General features: G+C 36.3%; 1 protein-coding gene across 2 annotated transcripts; it reads right to left on the bottom strand.

The window, feature by feature from the left end:
* Positions 1-22,782, bottom strand: apol1 (apolipoprotein L, 1). Of its 2 annotated transcripts, none has more exons than XM_072440648.1 (29): positions 22,723-22,782; positions 21,541-21,609; positions 20,559-20,615; positions 20,376-20,438; positions 20,243-20,305; positions 19,696-19,761; positions 19,238-19,303; positions 19,044-19,109; positions 18,856-18,921; positions 18,236-18,304; positions 18,069-18,134; positions 17,945-17,992; positions 17,789-17,869; positions 17,557-17,604; positions 16,665-16,736; positions 16,531-16,584; positions 15,149-15,220; positions 12,916-12,987; positions 12,751-12,837; positions 11,554-11,598; positions 11,437-11,466; positions 9,623-9,670; positions 8,438-8,542; positions 8,287-8,337; positions 7,951-7,986; positions 4,862-4,927; positions 4,739-4,778; positions 3,580-3,631; positions 1-2,721 (listed from the first exon to the last, which is right to left on the bottom strand). In XM_072440648.1, exons 2-29 carry the CDS (start codon positions 21,583-21,585, stop codon positions 1,761-1,763), a joined length of 2,595 nt encoding a protein of 864 aa, XP_072296749.1. In that variant the 5' UTR covers positions 21,586-21,609; positions 22,723-22,782; the 3' UTR covers positions 1-1,760. The 2 variants fall into 2 exon arrangements, with proteins under 2 accessions (XP_072296749.1, XP_072296750.1); XM_072440649.1 differs by having other exon boundaries at positions 21,541-21,606; positions 22,723-22,778.
* Positions 22,783-22,785: the final 3 nt, after the last annotated feature.

The following is a 22,785-nucleotide window of genomic DNA, read 5'->3' as shown; positions in this document are numbered from 1 at the left end:
AATGTACATTTATCACAGAGTCAAACGGTAGTAACTGTTTTTATTGCACTTTTAGAAGAATAAATAGTTCGGTCTATGAAGAAAATAGACATAAATATAAGATTCGGAACAAAAAGCAAAGAAATTGTCCAGTGTTTTAACATTTTTAACAATCAATCAGACAGCTACAAAAAGTAAAAATGAACTATTAAAATTAGCTTAGCATTATGTAGCATGTTTCCTATTTAGCCCCGAAACCAAGAAAACTAACGTGCATTTTTAAGGCGTCAGAATAAAGGCACTTGATCAAAATGGTTCAATATAAACATACAGAATATAACATGTACTATAAAAAAAAGAAGTTATTTTGATCCTTTAAGTCAATAATACGAGACGTTTCAGTTCATGGCACAAAAGTACATCGTTGTGTGTAAAAAGCCCTGGCGTTTCCCGTCGATACGATTCAGGAAGTAAAAGTCAGTTCTGACCCTGTGAAAGTTGGAGAAGTTCTCACAATAGCAGCGACGTTTACAAAAGATATTTAACATTTTGGAAGTTTTGAAGGCTGATGTAGTCGTTTTAGTCCAAGTTAAACCCGAGTTAAATCTATATTAGTCTTGACCTGTATTAAACTCTTATTACTCAATATTATGCCGGCGAACGACTTGTATTATGAATTCTAATCAATTATTGACAGCTTCTTTTCCTCTGTACAAAATCTAATTAACAATTTATGCTTATAATTTATTGTCCCTGTAGCACTTTTATTACAGCTTTATACATTATTATTATTTTGTTGCTACTGTGCCACCTATATATATTATTTATAGTTGAATCATTTCCCTTGAGGATCAATTAAGTTACGATTTTGAAATAATGAAGAAACTTAATTAATCGTCATTATAAGGTTGCACAATGTTGAATTTAAAGTCATTAAAAAAGGAGGTCGAGAGAGCTGGTTTACATGTGGATTCAGTTTGATTTAGACCGTTTTCTCAAACATGATTAGAGTTATAGTTTAGTTACAAAATAGTACTTTTGCGCTATTTTTTCCCCAGTCGTGACGATAACTTTATTAGTCAAAGACGCAGCAGAACCAGATTTATTTCCATGTTGTTGAGCAAAAGCAGCTCCAAGGGTCAAAATGAGGCCGCTGTGTGCTGTCTGCATCTGATTTTATTCTCTGACAACCAGGAAGTGCGCCGTTAGCATGCCAAGTGTTGTTAGCAAGCGCTTAAAATGTCATTGCGGGGAATAAGTTGGGCGCTAGGAATATGTGAAAACGTGAGGAACGAGTTTGGATTGTTACAAAAAGTAAAAAATTAAGTAGTTTTCATGTTTTTTAAGACGTAAAAATCAGGTACAGCGCCTTTAAACGTTTGCTACGATATAGATTAGTAGATGCTATCGATCACTTAGCAGCTCAGCTAGTCCTCTTTGTTTTGTCCTATAGCCGTTAGCATTAGCCGTTAGCATTAGCCCACAAAAAAACCCAAGTCATGAATAATCCAGAGGGTGTGGACTGGTCCCAAAATGTAAAAATATTTTGGCGTTTTATTTTGGATAATCATTTGTGTGCAAAACTAGCATCTGAGCTAAAGGCTAACTGACGGAACACTCGATTTGATTTGGTACCACCACGCCACACAATAACCGAGGCGTTTGGATTCCCACCTTGCTGAATGTCTCTCCGCACTCTTCTCTAAAGTTTGTTCACCAAAAACAACGATAAAAACACATATTTAAGAGGTCCACACTTCTTGTTCCTGCGGTCGCCGCGCTCAGACCCATTCTCTGTTCTCGTAGTCCTTCTTCATCTGTTTCTTGATGCGATCGATCTCGTCTTCCTCCTCGTCGTCGTCGTACTGGTCTTTCTTCTTCTCTCCCGTCTGCTCGCCGCCTTCGCACTCTTGGTAGTTGCTGTCCGGCGCCGTGGTGGCCTGTAGCTCCTCCCTGATGGTGTTCATCTCCACCAGGCCGTCGTGCAGCTGCTGCGCCACCTCACGGATTTTGGCGGCGAACTCCGACTTGGCGCCCTTCCTCAGCTCCTTCGAGTCCTTGGCCACGAAGTAGATATCCATCCCGACGAAGAGCCCGGTGAGCACGCCCGTGGCCATGCTGGCGATCTGCACCGCCCTCGCCGCCGTGCTGCCCGCCACGTTGGCGATCTGCACCACTCGCATGATCTCGTTGGCGTTGATGAGGATGGCTTTGCCCGCCATGGCGCCGTCTTCGTAGAAGCGGCTGTTCAGAACGGGGAAGTCGCGGTTGTACATGTTCTTTTTGATCTTGATCAGGTCGAACTGGCGCAGCTGCTCGATCCCCTGCTTGATGAACTTCAGCGCTTTGTTCAAATCCTGCATCTTCTCCTGATAATCCTCCACGATCTTCTCCACTTTCTTGCGATCCATGGAGTTGTTGACTTGGTTGGAGATTCCGGCGCCGGCCGACGTCAGGCCGCCGGCCGTGGCGATCCCCAGGCCGACGGCGGTCACGATGAGGGAGGTTCCCATGGTGATGGGCGCCAAGGCCAGCCCGGTGATGGTCAGCACGCCGCCGGTGGCGCTGGTGGAGCCGCCGGTGATTTGGGCGATTTTGGTTTTCTTGTTGAATTTGTCGAGCGCGTCGGCGATGCCGTTCAGGTCGATGACGTGCTGCCACAGGCTCTCGGCGCGCTCGGAGAACAGCTTGTTGAAGACGCGGATTCCCTTCTGGATCTTGTCCGCCGTCACCGCGAACGCCCTGGAACACGAGGAAAACATTCAACGCTTTCATGGGGTCAAAATAATGACTGGAGGCAAAAGGAAGTAGAACATGGGAAATTGTCAAAGCTAAACAGACATTTTCATAACAAAATCTAAGCTATTTATTTATTTATTTTCAAACGGTAGGAATGTAAAAAGAAAAATCATAAAACAAAAATTATCTATACATTTTAAATGATGGAAACAATTCCATTTTCGAGCCACAAACTGTAATTTGAGCTCCACAAAAAAGTATCTGAAGATTAAAAGTCTTGTGAGGTCAACATTTCAATCACTTTTTGTCCAGTAAATCCTAAAAATCTGACTTTAAAATGGTCGAAAAGTTAAAAAAAAAAGGAAGTAGAACATGGTAAATTGTCAATGCTAAACAAACATTTTCATTACAAAATTCAAGCTATTTATTTTCAAACGGTAGATATGTAAAAAAAAAAAAAATCATAATAAAAAAGTAATCTATACATTTTAAATGATGGACATAATTCAATTTTCTAGCCACAAACTGTAATTTGAGCTTCACAAAAAGTATTATCTAATAAATGAAGATTAAAAGTTAACATTTCTATCACTTTTTAACCTTTATAACCTAAACATCTGGATTTTGCCTTAATCATAAATGCCAAGGATTTTTCATAATCTCCTATTAAATTAACAAATAATCTAAATTACAATTGCATAAGTGCTTGAACCAGACTCATGTATCCACCTTTCACATGCTAAAAACACTTGATTTTTCATAATTTCTCATAATTCTGTGATTAAGCCAAAGTTCCTCATGAAAAATCACAGTTTCATTTGTGTTGTGTCTGTTGTGTCTTGATTATGATGATTGACTTACTTGGCCTCCTCTTTGGGCGTCATGTCCTCGCTCTGGGGCGTGTCCTCCCAATCTGAGAACAGCACACGCACACGGTGAGCGATCGAACACGGCAGAAACACGCTTACGATTTCAACATTTCAATCCACATTAAATTCTCTCAGACATTTATTTATGTTCAAACTGAAGGTTTCGACGCACAATTCTGATCATTTTCCCCCCGTAACAGTTTTTAATAATCCCAGGAAACCCTTTTCTGAAAGTACAGTATTGTTTAATTGTTTGTTGCAATAAATGATTAACAGAACGATTTGGAACTTATAAATGAGCCATAGAAACAACTCGTTCGACTCTGCGGCTCAAGTCGTATCGTACGACTGAAAATAACAAAATATATCCACAATTGTAAAGAAAACATGAAAAAGGCAAAAGCTTCTTATACAAAAGTCGTATCTTTCTTCTTAAAGCGCCCCCTACAGGCCAGACCACTCATTGAACTAAAATGCAGTTAAGTTTTGTATATTTAAAATGTTGCGAAAAATTATAAAAATGTTTTCACAGAATAGCTAATTTTTTAAGTTTATAATTTCACTTCCTGTTCGTAATTGGTGACTTCACAGTAGGAAATTACCCAGCAAACATTTTTGACGAATGAAAATATGTGGGAGCGACTTTATTTTGTTAAATTATGTTTAGAAAGTCAAAAAAGTTATTTCATTTGTTTAAATTCTGCATAAACTTTGACTGGAACGAGTGTCCCTGGTGTGATGTCACTTCCTGTGTGGAGAAAAGTTTGAAAAATCTGTAGAAAATTACAGGAAGTGACATCACATCATCTCATTCCAGACAAAGTTTATGCAGAATTTAAAGAAAAAAAAAATACTTTTTTCACCCTCTACAACATAATTCAACAAAATAAAATCGCTCTCATATAATTTCATTTGTCAAATTAAAAAAAGGTGTTTGCTGGGTAATTTGTGTGATGTCATCAATTACAAACAGGAAGTGAACTTATAAACCTAAAAATATGCTATTCTGTGATAACATTTTTATAATTTTTAGCAACATTTTAAACATACAAAACTTTAGCAAAATTCTAAATATATTCATCTTATATTCATCCAAACAATAATGATTATAATTCCACAGAGTTTATACAGGATGTGAAATATAAACTCACTTTCCACCGTGTCCCACCACTCCATGAGATGATCCACATCCTGAAAACAGCAGCAGACGTTTTAATACCAGCCGTTCACATGAAGAAGAAGAATCATATTAATAATGTCATGGATGAACTGACTTGTCCCTCTTCAGCTGAAGGTTCAACCCTGAAGTCTTCCAGTTGATCAAAGAGCGTTCTGTCACTCTGGAAATACGTCACAACATGTTCTATTTAAACACATTTGATAATAGTTATTGTTATATGGACTAAACTGACTCAAAATCACACGGCAAAAGATAATTTATAACGAAAACTGCAACAATATTCAATCAAAATGTACAAAAAAAGATAAATAATTGGCGTTTTTAGTAAATAATACACGTGATTCATAAATATTCTCAATCTAAAAGTCTTCAATTAACATATTTCACCCAGTATTTAGGGAGAAATTAAATAATCTAGTCGACTAATAATGGAATAATAATAATAATTGTATCCTTGTCAATGGGAGCGATTTCTTTATGTGCCACTAGGGGCGTCAAGGAGATTCAGTCACTCAATAATCATGTTTATTCAGGTACAGTATAATCCTACGAAAGATAAAAAATAATCACCGTGACGACCGTAAGCAGTAACAGGGAGTATTTACAGTTCAATATGTACTTTGTCTGAACATGAAATTAGTCTCCGGCCGAGTTGTTTCTGCATAAACGACAAATTTAACGTTTTTTCCCGTCACAATAAAAGCGTGAGAACTGCAAAATAATAAATCACGACTTCTGGCTGTTTATGACACATAACTTTACTTTGTCGTTCAGAACGTAACAAAGTAAAAGTACAGTACTTAAGTAGAACGTCAGAGCCAGTATCTGTACTTTCTACTTTTTAACAGGACTAAAAAGTAAACCATTGTTAAGAGTTATTTTTTAGTTCATAGTTTGAGTGGACAAAACAAACAAACCAAAATATACAAATAAAAACAGATAAAAAATAAACCAAAAATCTGCACATTTTCATTATCCAGACGTTTGACGCTTTAATAGTTCTCAAAACGTGTCACGATACTTTTACTTTTTACTCTTAAAGTACAATTTTAAAGAGGTATTTCAGTACTTTTACTTGAGAAGAAGTTTTTGTATAGTGATTTTTTTTCACTTAAGTTACAAACAGTACCGTATTTTCCGCACTATAAGGGGCACTGGATTCTAAGGAGCATTATGCAAAACAAAACGTGTACAACACAAAATCGCTTCGAGGTCAGTGAGCACAGCCAGAATTCATCCATATATAAAACGCACTGGATTATAAGGCGCGCTGTCGTTTGAGAAAATTAAAGGCTTTTAAGTACGCCTTATAGTGCAGAAAATACGGTAGTACTTGTCCTTATGCTGGTCACAGACTTACAGATACTCAGATATATTAATAATGACAAAATGTGAATTAAAGCGAATCAATGTTGTTTTTCTCTCACAATCGATTGTAAAATTGTGTCGTTTCGTCCCAGAACAATGGCTAAAATGAGACGCTGTGACCTTTTCTAATCACGATTAAACAAAGTCTGGATTGAACGCACTTCTCGCACACGAACACGACAAGCGTTTCACGTTCCGCGCTGCAGAGGAGGAAGTGTCCTCTGGTTGGTTTGGAGAAGCCCTGGAGCCTGAAATCCCCCGCTCACATGTCTAAAAGGGAAGCTCAGGAACAGGTTTGGGCACATTACATACGAGCGACATGTTCTGCACCGTGTGGCGAGGGGGAGGGGCCCAGACGACGCCCAGACGACACCCGCACGGCAACCGCACGGCAACAAGACTGTCTCGAGAATACAAGACGTTCAATCAGAACAAGGAGTTTGATTTAGGGATTTTGTACTTGATTGATGTGTTCACCTGAATTGGAGATGTGGACTTTATATCTATCCATCTCAAATTTGAGATAATATTGTGTTGTTTTGAAAATATGTAACATTTTAATAGAGTTTATTCATTTTCTTTGTGTTAAAATTTATTAAACATGTTTTCTTTTGTTTTTTTTTTAAATTGTATTCTTGTATTCATATTTTTCCTTTATTATTATTTCTTCATTTTTTAAATACATATTTTCCTACTTAATTTTTTTTTAAAATTTTAAATAATTTATTGTATTCACCTTTTTTATTCATTTTTTAAACATTCTTGAATTCATTTTTTTCCTACTTTATTTTATTTATATATTTGTAATCAATCTTTATTATTCATATTTTTTATTATAATATTTTCATCATCATTTGTATTACTATACAATAAAAACGCTACCAAAAAGCTGATGAAAAGTAAAAATAATTGAGATTAATCTTGCATGTTGTTCATATGTTAAAGATGTCCCTGTTTAGTCGCAGCATCAATAATTATAAATCATCAATAATTATGACGGTAAAATTGTATATCGTGACATTAGTGTATTTGTGTATCAGTGTATTTATTCAGTGCTATAAATCGTGCCTGTGTCTTTGCTTTGTTTAGGGAAAATGGCGTGTGAAGTCTTTAATGGCGTCCGCTGGGGATGAAACCCCCGGTGACTCGCATTTGTTTGAGGCGAAGACGCGCCACCGAAACACGTCCCCGTAATCCTGCGTCTGACTCACACGGACTCGTTTGGACACGCCAGCGACACGCCAGCGACACGGCTGAACGAGGAAGATGAGAAAGAAGACGCCGCGCAGGGAAAATACAGTCACGGCTTTTACGTTTTTTAGTCCGATTCAAAGTGACTGACCTGTTAAAACGATCACAAAAGCGTATAATGTCACAGCTGTTGTTTTGGAGACATGCTAAAGTAGAATATTGACTGATTGTCTGTCAAATAAGGTCAAAAAGAGGCAGAAAACATCCCACACAAAAGCATAAAGTGATATTTCTGCATTTAAATGGTCCATTCACGTTCTGAACCTCAACCAAAAACATTTTGGCAAATTCCTGGTGCTTTTATATTAAATTTCATCTGTATATGCAAGAAAAGAATGTTAATATGTGCAGGTATCGCTCACCCCCGGGTCCTGTGTATTACAGAACAGGTTCAGTAGCGTTTACACAGAGTTAAACAGGATATTTGAGTCTTTACGATCCGTTTGAACTGCTGCCTTTACGACTTGAAAAGCTGACAAATTGCCCAGCGACTGCATTTCCTTCGACAATCGCACGTTTTTGACACAGAACAATTTGAACACATTTTAAAATCATTTCTTTTACCTCGGCTTCCTCCTGTTCCTTCTTTTTCCCGACTTTCTGAAAAAAGCAGAAACAAAAGACACGGATGAGACTTAGATCTTCTGAAGTGGTGCACGCTCATTATACCGTATTTTCCATACTATAAGTCTTTTTCATAGTTTTGGCCGGGGTGCGACTTTTACTTATATTTATACTTGTATACTTATACTCCGGAGCGACTTATATGTGATATTATTTGTTATTTTCACACTTGCAACCGCCTTTCATACTCCAGTGCGACTTATATATGTTTTTTTCTTCTCTATTATGCATTTTTTGGCTTGTGCAACTTATAGTCTGGAAAATACGGTAAATTACCTTGACTTGAGGCATGAAGGGATTTCGTCTTTTTGGTTTCTTGGCTTTTTCCTGAAACATAAATGATACAAAATGGTTTATGAACAGATTTAACCTAAGAAACCTACACTTGTACGTTCACAAATGGGATCAGAATAAACGTGACGTGCACCTCCGCTTTGTCCTTGCCCTCCTCGTCTTTGTTCTCTTCTCGAGTCGAAGTCTCGTCGTCGTCGTCCGCTTCCTTCGCCTCTTCGCCCGTTTCCACCGCGGCGAGCTGAACGAAGAGAGCGCCGTCGATAAAGTTTTGTACAAGACAAAAGTAGATTCAACACTTCCCGTTTATCAATCTTTTCATAGCTCCAAAAATCCTTCAAAAATCCTTCAAAAAGCGATATATTTATGTAAACACTCCATCCCGTTTGTTTTAATGAGGCAGTTAAATAACAATTATAAGCGAGATACTTATGTAAACACTCCATCCTATTAGTTTTATTGAGGCAGTAAAATAATAATAAAAAAGTGAGATACTTATGGCAGTAAAATAATAATTAAAAAGCGTGATACTTATGTAAACACTCCATCCCATTCGTTTTAATGAGGCAGAATAATAATAACAGTGCAGAAACATGGTTGTTCGTTAACTGTTAAATTAAATGAGTTTAAGAGTCAATACTTCCAGCTAAAGTGCTTTAAGGTCACTAATGTAAGCAGGATTTGTGCCACTCAATGAAATAAAACTACATTTTCTTGTCAAACCGTTGAAGCGTGTAAAATTTTTTAACTTTAAAGTTTATTACGTAGTCGTTAGCGTGTATGCTAATTTTGGTGCCATCGCTACCAAGGAAAAATCAAACTGTGCGACAGGTGGAAATGCGTTGTAACTTTGCTCTGGTGTTTTTTAACGTGTTTATTTCAGTTGTTAAAAAAAAAAAAGTCCTGGTTTTTCATAGTTTGTGACGTTTGGAGGCTAACGCTAATGCTAACGCTAACACTAACGCTAACGCTCCCACTGAAAATGCGTTGCAGCCAATTCATGGACCACTAGAGGAAATCTGCTGAAATGTCTCAAAAATCAGAACCGTTCCAATCTTTAATGTTGGCAAAAATATGATAAGGAACAATAGAGAAATAAAAAAAAAAGTATTAGCAATTAGCAGTGATTAGCATTTGTGATTAGCATTCGGGTCAAATATAACGGACGACTGTAACGTGGCTCGAGTGCGTCTGAAACGTTCCACGTGTGTAATAATAGTGTTTTATTGAATATCAATCAAGTTCTTAGGTGATTTTGAGCTTTTAGTGTTTGGATTGAAGTGTCTCTGCCCGTTATAAGATCATGAAATATGATTCTTACCAGAGATGGATACAGTCTGCCGTGTTTCCCCGACGTTTCTTCAGGATTCTGTTGAAAAATAAAAAAAAACTAGTTATTTACGAGTGTGACTGACAAAAACAGCAATTAAATAAAATATCAACTTTGCCTACACATAAAATTATACTTATTTAGTTTAACCTCAATTTTCTTATTTCCTTTCCAACTTTATTTAGTCAGAAATTCAGTTTCATAACAACTGATTTGGCACATTTTTAGATTGAGATCTTTATTCTTCGCACTCACTTAAAGCAAAACTGTTCTGTCTCTGATAATGAACGCCGGGGGAACGATGGCCGTGTGTCCGACAGGCGCTTAAGACCCAAGGGAATGGGATTTACCCCGGTCGCCATTGGCAACAGTGCGACAAAGACCAAGTGTGTTATTCCCTAAAGAAACAGTAAATACCACATCTGAAACCTTCAAATTAGATGATGTCATAATCTGAGATAGAGGGCCTATATAAAATAAATAAAAATAAATAAAAATAAATAAAAATAAATAAAAATAAATAAAAATAAATAAAATAAATAAAATAAATAAAATAAATAAAATAAATAGAAATGCAAAAATGTTGAGCCTTCTTATTATTTGTTTGGGATTGCCTTTTTTGTGGCTTTATTTGCTATATTAAATCGTATGGCTTAAAGTCCTTTCAGCGGACAGGACCGGTAATTACAGCAGTATAAACCATAAACCAGGTGGACAAAATCTGCACTCTGACTGTCAAATATTCAATTCTTTGTTGCATTAAAATCTACTGACTGACAAGTGTCCACAGAATACACATAATTCAACTTAACAATTATGTCATTATAAAGCTACCGATAATCACTGTGAAATTTACTTGAACAGGTTTAAAAACAGTAAAATACAATACTAACTGAACGGGTGATGCCTTTAGCGAGACATGCCATGACATCATAAAGAGCCCCATTTATTTATTGCATTATATTTACACCTTTTTGTAACTTAAAGGAGACATAGTGTGCTTTTTCCAGTTACTCAGTATTGAACCATAACATAAGTGGATCATATTTTCTTTATTTTGATCATTTTTAACTCTAACATAGATTTAAAATGACTTAATAGAAACAGGTGCATTGATTTCCTGTTCAAAACTGCAGAACTGATAAGCTCCGCCTCTTTCTAATGATAAGCCCCGCCTCTTCATTGTGACATTTCCCTGTAACAAGCAGCTGATTTTCATTTAAAGTGACATTTGTCAACCCTACATGTCTGACTCAGTTACGATTATTCGATCAATTAAAACTAAGTACAAGGATGTGGGCGGGGATAGGGGGTAGGTGAAAACGGGAATTTTCTTAGCACTTGAGCCTCAGTTGCGGGATGATTCAGTATTAACTCAAACATGTACGAATCAATCAAAATACAACTTTGCTTAAACTAATGATGAGGAAACGCCGTTATAACAAGGTTAAAATGTCATTCAAATGGATTTAGCATAACATTTCCCCTTTAACTTTACTCAAAATATCTCTAATATTCTTGTTGGATTAGTTATGTTTCAGAAGAATATATTTTGAACACATATTTTCACTCTTCACTTTCTCATTTCCTCTTTTTAGTGTTTAAGTCATAAGATCAGGAAACACAAAACACCTTTTATATCACACTTTTGTAACTGTGAATAAATCTACATTACAATAACATTACTTTGAAACAGTTTGCCTTAAATATTTCATAAACATGACCTATGTGTGTCCTCAGAAGTAATAATACTACCTTAAGTGTGACTTTAGTTCAGTGCAATGTACAAGGTCACATTTACATACCTCGCCGGTCTTTTTGGCGCTGTCCATTTCCTAAAAGTCAAGCCACATTATTATTATTATATTGACTGTGAATTCAAATGTAAAAATGTGCAGATTTTAGACGCTCGGTTGCTGTACCGCTTGTGTGGGTCTCTTCTCTTTTGAAACCATTTCCTTGTTCACCTTAAAGTCAAATTCAGAGTCAAATCCTCAGCGTGGGTCATATTACTCTTAAAGGGGAAGGACACTACTGTACTTTATGGGAAGATAAGTCAGCGATATGATATTTAAGGTATTTTTCTACAGTAAAAAGCTCATAAAGGAGGAGAATGACCGAAGTTTAGTCCTGCCACAGTGGAGAAAATCACTTAAATCAGCTATATCAGCTCTTAACACAATACAGACAGGAATAAAGGCCAAATTTAATCTAATGTAGCTGAACAATACATAAATAATACATAAACTAGTATATTAATTAAAGACTGAGCTATGGAAGCCCATTTCTGCCCAGTTTAAAAAGGTAAAACATTGAGTTTAAAAGTCAGAATGTAGATTTTTGAGGTGTTTCTAATCCCTCTCCTGACACAAACATGTCATGTCACGTCCGATCCACTGACCCACAGGTTGTTGTGTCTTTGGGCAAGACATTTAACCCTGTCGCCCAAGAGTCTGTTTGTGTGTGAACGGATGAGTGATTCCATGATGTTGAGTGCCTTTAATGTAGAACAGAGCTGTATAACTGAGCATTAACTTGTGTTCAGACGATGTGTTTGGGACTCAAAACTCCTGCCACAGACACAATAGATGGATACGTCAGGAACATACTTTTGGCGGCTGGAAAAAGGCCATCACTGAAAAAATAATAATCTGCACCCAGACACAAGGACTGGACTGGAATGAACATAAAATAGATTAAAAACTTTATTTTTTTTGTGTGATTTTGTTTACTGTTTGTTCTGTGGTACTTGTGTTTCTTTATGTTTTGTTTACGGCTCTGGTCATGTTCTGTGTTTTGTATTATTTATATATTCTAAAAAATGAAAAAAAAAAAAACTATTTGACTTTTAACCCAAAAAAATCTGACATTTAACAAAAAAATGCAGCTTTTTAAACTCAACATTTTGATTAAAACTCAGAACGATGTCTTTCTGTGGGACTTTTTTTCTTAATTCACCAGCAAAAATGGGCTTCTATATTGAACAGAAGGAATAACTAATAATGAAACGTAAAATTCACAATTGCAAAAAAAAAAAGAAAAAAAATTGCAAAAAAATCCACAGCTTCAGCGCAGTGGAAATAATAATAACTTAATTTAAACCAGATTGGACTACAAACCTCGTCTTTGACTCGTGGTGTGCGAGTCGGCACCAGGATCGTTTCACTTCTGTCCCTTTGCTCGAATTGAGACACTTTACTTTTGACCTACGGATTGAAAATACGTTTTTAAAAAAAGAGAAACACCTGAACAATCAAACACCTGAAAACTAAAAAAAGAGCAACCGTTTTGTGTTTCTCTTCCTCTCGCTTCTCATCTTTTGGTGTCGTTTCTTGGTCTTCTGTCTCTTTCTCTTTCTAAACGATTAAAAACAGGAACAGCTTTTAAAAGAAATACAGAAGCAGACTTTTCAAACTGCCACACCCTTGGATTATTTAAAGGGCTGCATGATGCTTTTATTTCTTCGGTTTTCCATCACGCAACAACATACTCGATTTTCAATGCAAAATAATTCTGAAAAAAACATACCTGGAGGTGTTTTTCGTTTCATTCTCGACAGATACAGTTAAAAAAACAACAAGAACCCAGCAGAACAGAAAAAAAAACTAAAAGTCGAAATTAAAATCGTTGGATAAACTGACGTGGAGTTGCCATGAAACTCGTAACTTGATCCATACATAGCCCTAAAAATTGCCATAAAACTTGACTAAATTGATGCTTTCCTTCTGTTAAATCAGAAAATGCATTAGAATTTCATGTCTACAATGTCAGAACAAATGATTTATGAAGAGAGTGTAATATTAGCCTAATATAAAAACTTAACGTCATTAAAACGTATTAAAACACAATATATTGCCGTATCCATATTCATAGTACAGCCCTAGTTGATTTTTTAAATGTTTTTTGGAGTTTTTAGGTCTCAAAAAGTCAGAACGAGAGAGTTACTGAACATTAATGAAGGAAAAACAACCAGACACAGCATGTTTTTGATGAGAAAACGACCATAAACCACATTAAAACAGTCAACAAAGTAGAACAAAAATTGAAAAAAATAATGTGAAAAATTGCGCTGTAGACCCTTTAACTCTTGTAAATATAAATGTCTGGCAGAAAGTAAATAAAATAATAATAAAATAATAAATAATAAATAAAAATAATAAAATAAATCAAACAAAAACATCAAAAGTACCATTTTGTACCTAATCATTGACAGAAGAAATGTTATCAATCTGGAAATGTATTGTGGCAAATCATTTTAGACAAAAATAACATGAATAAATCCCTTTTGTCAATTTAGAAACATGTTTTGCGTTATATGTTTTTGTAGTTTGAAAAATTAAAGGGTCTATAGAACATTTACCAAAGTCTCAGAAAATATCCACAGAATCCTGAAAGAAATGTTCCACTTTTTCTGTCAAAAACAACAATTACAGCGTTTTAAAGACACATGTTTGGTATAAAAGTTTAGTTTAATGATGAATTGTGTCCGATGCGAGTAGCTGCTGTTTTTGAGGGATAATGAGTAAAATGTAAAGATAAAACATTTGGACTTTACTTGGTGGTGACTGGATCTGAAAGGGTTTAGTTTGTTCATGGCTCCGACCACAGCGTTCTGACACAAAAACACTGTGAAGCTGCAGAAGTGCTTGGGACGTTTGCTTCAATATTTACCAAGCTCAAAATTATGACTTTGAATTTTGATATTAGATGACAGAATTTTGAGTTAAATTTATTTGAATTGTTTGTTTTAAGATGTTTAAACTCAAAATGTTGACGTTGAACGTATGAACTAAAAATTCTAACATTTAAATCAACAATTCAGATTTTTAAACTCTAAATGTTCGACTTATAACCTCAAAATTATGACTTTTAAACAAAACATTTGGATTTATGAACAGAATTTTTAGTTCAGAAATTCAAATGTTTAGCTTAAAAGTCAATTTTTAGTTAAAAGTTAAAGTTAAAGTCTAAGTTAAATTTTGAGGTCATAAGTCAACATTTAATTTTAAAATCTGAATTGTTGGTTTAAATTACAGAATTAATAGTTTTTAAATTTTTACACTCAAAATGTTGACTTAAAACCCTAAAAATATGACTTTTAAACTCCAAATTTGTACTTTTAAACTTGAAATGATGGCTTTCTGTGGGTCTTATGTTTATTTACTGGCATCAAAGAGCTTGTATATTGAACTAATAACTAAAAACCAATCATGAAACATAATTACTAACATTATTAATAACAATTTCAGAATTTATTTTAGCCTTTACCAAATCTTTACCAAACGAGCCTAAATGTGTCTATGTCGTATGAGTCTAAGTATTTTTGAACAATAAAAACACGCTGTCAAAGCAAAAACTTCAATGTCGTTGAAAATTTCTAAACTTTTCAAAGTCTGATTTACAACAACAAGACTAGAACCAAAACGAATAATCTTAAAATGTAACACAGTCCGTCACCAACTCTTTGCAACAATTTAAACAAAATGACGAAAACAGCAAAAGTAAAAGTAAAAGTACCTGTTTGTGCTCTTTAGGCTTGTCGTCTTCTTCTTTTTGTTCATCGTCGCTCAAGTCCACAGATTTGTCCGTCTGGAAAAACATACGGAACAAACATAAAGGTAAATTCTGTGGATTATTTTACTGTCACCGTGGAAATGAGTGAATCCACTGCATTTGTTAAAAAAACACAATCTCAAAAATATTTTCAAGACCCTCTTTTGTCTCGAGTACAACGTAATCTTTGTTTGACACTGGAATATTTTCGATTATTACCATTGTGATGTCAAAACTCCAAAACTTCACTACAAAGAACATTTTGACTTAAATACTATTAAATTTCACCTCTGGTCCGTGCACCACTGCTTGGGAAACACGGTTACTGTGGATTTGTGCTAAACTGGCCACGCAACGCTGTTTAATCCTCCATGTGTCGCAGATTAAAGAGAATAAAAGAAGAATAAAGTAAATATAGATTTTTGAAGCATTTCAGAGTTTCTTCTTTATAGGAACTTTGGGCTTGTACATTTTGACAGTTGCGTTTTTTGGGCTCGTTTTTGCACCGCATTTTATTTCTAAAGTCCCTAATTCCATTTTCATACATTTACTATAAAAAAATCAAAATGAAAAATCAACACAGTGACGGGTTAAACACAGCACGCTAACTTATTTTTAAAGCCGCTTTGATGTTAAATGTGCTTCTATTATTTTTTTGTCTAGTTCTATTTCCATACATTTACTACAAAAATTATATATTTGAAAGAAAGAAAAAAAAAAAGAACAAACAATATTCAACCCAGTGACGGCTTAAACGCGGCGCCTTAACTGTTCAATGCACTTTTAACCAGTTACTTATTTTTTACGTAATAAAAAGTAAGTAACTAGTTGTTTGGGGCTCGTGTGGCTTAAGTGGGACGTGTAGTTCCCGTGACGCTTGTTGTGATGGCGACGAATAAAGATCAGTGAAGGATTGAGAGGCCGAAGGGAAACAAAACGAGTCCAAACGCGGTTAAACGCTCTTAAAAGCAGCTTCACCATAATCCCCCTGGAACTGTCACTCACATAACGCTTCACCTTGTGTCCCGCGTTCACCGTGCGTCCACCTTGCGTCCCGCGTTCACCTCGCGTCCACCTTATGTCCCGTGTTCACCTCGCGTCCACCTCGCGTCCACCTCGTGTCCCGTGTTCACCTCGCGTCCCGCGTTCACCTCGCGTCCCGCGTTCACCTCGCGTCCACCTCGCGTCCCGCGTTCACCTCGCGTCCCGCGTTCACCTCGCGTCCCGCGTTCACCTCGCGTCCACCTCGCGTCCCGCGTTCACCTCGCGTCCCGCGTTCACCTCGCGTCCACCTCGCGTCCCGCGTTCACCTCGCGTCCCGCGTTCACCTCGCGTCCCGTGTTTACCTTGTGTCCCGCTCTGAAAGGGTTGAGCTTCGTCATGGCGTCGGCAAATTTACCCTGCGCCGCAAAACAAACACGGGTGAAATAAATCTTCCAGAGTAAATGAGTTTAAGTGTTTAAACGGTGAGCGCGCTGACCGGCTTCACGCTCTGCTGCTGCTGCTCCTGCTCGCCGCTCTCCACGCTCGCCTCCGAGTCCGACAGCTTCTCCTGAAACACACTCACCGTTTATTCACCAATTTATTTCAAACACAGTCATATCGAAACATATGGGACAATTAAAAAGATGAATTGAATTGCTTCGTTTAGTCAAAGTGGGTGTGAAAATGTGTGTTTTATGGTTCATTTTGATGTTTGTTAAAGCTTTTTGTGCGTCACAGTCGGCTTAGAGCTTAACAAAAGTAGAAATTAAAGGGCATGAACAGCTTTTTTTCTTCTTAACTCCACTTTGTACAGATATAAATGTTCCACACTGGTCAGACGCTCACGTTTAAAGCTCGTTAGACCAGTTTTCAGTGAGAAAGGGCGACGGGGCGGGTCCAGAGTCAACTTCTTTACAACTTTGGGCATCTTTTTGTTGAGGGAAAGTCACAAATATCTAAGAGTTGAGTGTCTTTGCTTGTCTTGCTCCTGAGCTCCACATTCATGTCATAAAAAACAGATTTTGAGCCTTTTTTCCAGGTTCTATTCACAATAAATCGACAGAATAACGACTATCAATCATTAAATACAGTTTTAACGCTGGTATTGACGATAAATAAGTAATATCTAATTGGCACTGGTTCAGCCGTGACAGACAATACTTATCTTATTTATTATCTTTTATTTTACTATATTGGTGGTTTTTGCGTTGCGTTTCGGCTTTGACATAAATCTGTTCCATTCCTTTGATTAAAGGGGAAGTCGGGCGTTAAAGGGACATAAAACATGGTCGACAAACAAACACTTTCTTTATTTGTCATTTCATCATTTAATTTATTCAGTTTGATTCAGTTTATTGGGAAATTAAATAAATGCCTGTGGAACCGACCTGTTTGTCTGAATAGAAAGTGTTCTTCATCATGGCACTGAAGCCGTTCTGGGGAAGAAAAAAGGACAATATCATTTTTATTCATTACATTTTAAAACATATTATTATTATTATTTTTTAAATGTAATTTTATTATTATTATATTTTTTTTTTTAAATTTAGATTACTATTATTATTTATTTATTTTATTGACTCAAAGCATGTTACTGAAGTGGGAATGGCACATTTTTACTTGTTTGGCCTTTGGTTTCTCTGAGGAGGAAACGCCGTCTTTGGGCTCATTTTTATCACTTTTTTCCACTTTCTCTTCCTTCTAACGTGACATAAAACAACACAATTTCACATAATCTCCTTTAAATCAATGTTTAGTTTGACTTTTTATTCTTACCTGAGCTGAAGAGCCAAAGGGGTTTTTCAGGAAGTTCGAGACTCCGCCCTGAAGAAAGAAACGGTATTAGATTCTTCTGATTTCCTCGAGTTATGAAACTAAATAAACTAAAAGAAAACTCTACCTTCGAGGCCTTTTCGGTCAGGTTGTCGCTGCTGCCGGACTTCTCACAGTTTTCAGACAAATCGTCCTTAAATAAAGACGGACAAAATAGTAAAACGACCTAAAGTACGTTCTAAAAAACACATATTTGTCGTGGTTTTGTGAATAAAAGGGGGATAAAAGTCTCACTTGTGACTGGGATTTAGCGCCGAGGCCTTTCTGCTTTTTGAACATGCCTCCGAAAAGCCCCGCTTTGTCCTGGAAACAAAGAACGTTTGTACTTTAGCCCGACATAAAGTACTTTAGACTTCAGGTCAACTGGAATGTCAAGAGCAAATTTAGCTCAATAACTGGCAAAATAAAAATTGAAAAACAACATATTCAATATTTGAATTTTGTATTCACAGTTTTAAATTAAGTTTGAGGCTTGTTTTGTTGAGTATAAATTAAATAGAAATCAAGTATTCTTTCTCGGTTTCTTCTAAAATTAAATTATACTGTGTTTTAGAGCTCGACATGACATATTTTGTGTTTTTTTCCCCCGTTATAATATGTAAATATATAAAGCTTAAAAAAAATTAAAATAAAAAGTAAAAAAATATATAAAAAGTGTAGTGGATAAAATAAAGAAAATAAAGAAAATAATCAAAAATAAAGAAATTGCATAAAATATTACATGACGCTTGTAAAAATCCTTCTTTACGCTCATTTTAAAGTTGATTTGATTGTTTTTTTTTTCACAGCTAGTTTTGTATTTTGCTGCAACCCAAAGAAAACATGAAGTTACATTTTTACCACTGAAAACAAACCTTGGCACCGTTTTCTGTCAGGTTCTCTTGGCTGTTTGAGAGTTCGCCGTCCGCACTCAGATGGTCCTTAAATTAAAACAAAACTAAATCAAATAAACGATTGTATTAAGAGCAAGCGCAACGTCAGTGTATCTACAATTCTTCATGTTTTAGTCGTTACATTTAGGAACCATGTGACTTTTACTCACCTTCGATTGAGATCTAGCGCCAAGTTTTGGCTTCTTAAAAACTCCACTTAGAATTCCACTCTTTTCCTGACAAACACGAAAGACAAGTTTATTTTGTACCGTTTTTGTGCTCGTTTTATTGTTTTATTTCCACTTCTATTTGAGCAAGAAAGACAACAATTGCAGTAAATGTTAGAAAAAGCACTAAAACTTACCTTGGTGTTGTTTTCTGTCAGGTTCTCTTTGCTGTTTGAGAGCTCATCATCTGCACTCAAGTCATCCTGAAAAGAGGAAAGCGTACACACAGATTTAGTCATTTTTATGTCATATTTAACCTAAAAAAACAACAACAGATATTTGATTAGTTAGTTAGTCAATCTGAGCAACTTAACAGCCCATACAATGACTGTAATGTTCTAGTTTTTGATGACTTTTTTCATTTCTTTTTACCAACTTTTAACATGTATAAAACCAAAACCAAGAAGAGCACACAGAGGGGGAAACATAAGGCATCCAACGAGAAAGCTGTGACGCAAAACGGTCGACGTCGAAGTCCCGTTTAGTCCAGAGTTGATCAAATGTGTCCAAGTCAGAACGCTTTGTTCGTTTGTACAGTTTTTTCCAATGGTTTTAATTCATTTTTCATTCATTTAGACTTTTCGCTGTCACTTACTTTGGACTGAGATCGAGCTCCGAGTTTTGGCTTCTTGAAAACGCCACTCAAGAGTCCGCCCTTTTCCTGTTAAACACAAACATACGTAGAATATAATTGGTTTAGAGCAACACGGCGGTCCTCAGAAGGGCGACGCCGATGTCGAGGGACCGAAATGTCGATTATGTTCCGTCGACCAATGTGTTTATTTTGTTTTTAATTGTGTTTGTAGAGCTGTCAATCAATTAGAAGAATGTACCTGACTAATCACACTTTTGAAATATGATTATCACAATTAAAGTCACTCTTGGTTTCGATCAATGGGTTTTACCTGGTTAAATAAAAGGTTAATAAAAAGGTTAATAAAATAAATCAAATAAAATAAATAAAATAAATTGCATTTCACATTCAAGTTAATGTCATTCTTTAAACGCACCCTAAAACATTCTCATGCAAACTACCTGAGACCTATTAATTCCATCTTTTGTTAGTTTAACTAGACTGATGCACAGACAGACAACCGTTCACACTCACGTTTAATCTATATTCAACTTAAATCCACCTTTACCTTAGTGTTATTATTGTCTGAAAGCTCCTCTTTGCTTCCAGAGAGTTCAGAGGTCAGATCCTCCTGGAAATGACCATTTGAGACTTCAGATTGAAAACAACACAAATGACTGTATTAACTGACAATGTCGAACCTCTGAGTGACTTTTTGCTCCTTTTGGCTTTTTAAACACGCCACTGAAGAGTCCTCCTTTTTCCTACAAAAACAATACAAATGTGTTATAAACTGTAACATTTGTCAGACACGTTAAGACTATGATGTTCTAAGTGGTTCAGTGAATTCATAGTAAAAAGTGTCATATTGGATGATGCCTCACTTTAGTGTTTTCAGAGTGGTTTTCTTCTGTGGATTCAATCGGGTCAGACAAGTCATCCTGAGAGAGGGAAAAGAAACACTTTCACATTTAAATTGGTCCAAAAACTATGACTAAACCAGATTTAAACTACTAAGTACATTTAGTCTACAAAAAGAGTAAACCAGGTCTAAACCAGGACTAATCACGTTCTTTTTCTTCTGTACCTACTTGTGTTGCAACACTGACATTTCCCCATTGTGTGGACAAATAAAGGCTTATCTTATCTTAACGCAGGTCCAAACCAGGACTAAACCAGGACTAAACCAGGTCTAAAGCAGGTCTAAAGCAGGGCTAAACCAGTGCTAAACCAGGGCTAAACCAGGGCTAAACCAGTGCTAAAGCAGGTCTAAACTAGGTCTAAAGCAGGACTAAAGCAGGACTAAAGCAGGACTAAAGCAGGTCTAAACCAGGGCTAAACCAGGGCTAAACCAGGACTAAAACAGGTCTAAACCAGGGCTAAACCAGGGCTAAACCAGGGCTAAACCAGGGCTAAACCAGGACTAAAGCAGGACTAAACCAGGGCTAAAGCAGGGCTAAACCAGGACTAAACCAGGGCTAAAGCAGGACTAAAACAGGTCTAAACCAGGACTAAACCAGGACTAAAGAAGGACTAAAGCAGGGCTAAACCAGGACTAAACCAGGACTAAAGCAGGACTAAACCAGGGCTAAAGCAGGACTAAACCAGGGCTAAACTAGAACTAAAGCAGGACTAGACCATGGCTAAAGCAGGACTAAACCAGGTCTAAACCAGGGCTAAAGCAGGACTAAACCAGGCCTAAACCAGGGCTAAAGCAGGACTAAACCAGGCCTAAAACAGGACTAAAGCAGGACTAAAGCAGGTCTAAAGCAGGTCTAAAGCAGGCCTAAACCAGGGCTAAAGCAGGACTAAACCAGGCCTAAAACAGGACTAAAGCAGGTCTAAAATCCTTTTATTGGTTCTTACCTGAGACTGTGTCCGTGTGAAGATCTTGGGGGACTTTCTGAACATGCCACTGAACACGCCTCCTCCCTCCTGAAAACATAAATAAATACATTAAATCATATTTGATGAACTCGTTATCGGATCGATTGAAGAAGTGAACGCTTCATGAGCTGCCGTCCAGTTCACTGTAAATATTTCACAAAAGCTCGGTCTGTTTTGCTGATGCGTTTATTGTGTTCTTCACGTCCAAAACAATGACACACTGGAGCTGATGCCAGAATGCACCGAGGCCATCACTGCGGCAACAACCATTATTCATCACTCACAGTCATGATTCATTTATTTATAACTCACAATCATGATTACTTTATTTACCCCTCACAATCATGATTACTTTATTTACCCCTCACGATCATTACTTTATTTATCCCTCACAATCATGATTACTTTATTTATCACTCACGATCATGATTACTTTATTTATCACTCACAATCATTACTTTATTTATCCCTCACAATCATTACTTTATTTATCCCTCACGATCATGATTACTTTATTTATCACTCACGATCATTACTTTATTTATCCCTCACAATCATTACTTTATTTATCACTCACGATCATGATTACTTTATTATTTATCCCTCACAATCATGATTACTTTATTTATCACTCACAATCATGATTACTTTATTTATCACTCACAATCATGATTACTTTATTTATCCCTCACAATCATTACTTTATTTATCACTCACGATCATGATTACTTTATTATTTATCCCTCACAATCATGATTACTTTATTTATCCCTCACAATCATGATTACTTTATTTATCCCTCACAATCATGATTACTTTATTTATCCCTCACAATCATGATTACTTTATTTACCCCTCTTTTTGCTGAATGTCTGCCACTGACCGTTTACAGAACCATAATACTTCAGGTGGTTCTTTCTGTAAGAGGAGGACGGCCCAAATGTGGGACATGGACAAATTACTCTAAAATTAAAATTGAATAGGACTTATATACAGATTCTGTCCAATTTTGGTGAATTAATTATTATTTATTTTATTTTTGTTTTATTTTATTTATTTTTTTCAAATGTGAAGATCACTTGACCATTTTTTTTTCAGATTTAAAAAAGGACGATACAAAGCAGTTTCTCTTTCTTTTGAAAAAACCTTTGCTTTTCTCACTTTGGCGTTCTGGACGCTCAGACTGTCCTGGCTGCTCGAGAGCTCGCTGGACGTGGACAAGTC

Source organism: Eucyclogobius newberryi, unplaced genomic scaffold (assembly GCF_026437365.1).
Source record: "Eucyclogobius newberryi isolate DKJ021-1_F unplaced genomic scaffold, fEucNew1.0.hap1 SCAF_12, whole genome shotgun sequence".
NCBI lineage: Eukaryota > Metazoa > Chordata > Actinopteri > Gobiiformes > Gobiidae > Eucyclogobius > Eucyclogobius newberryi.
Note: the sequence above shows the minus strand (reverse complement) of the source record. Positions and strands in the feature narration are given on the sequence as shown.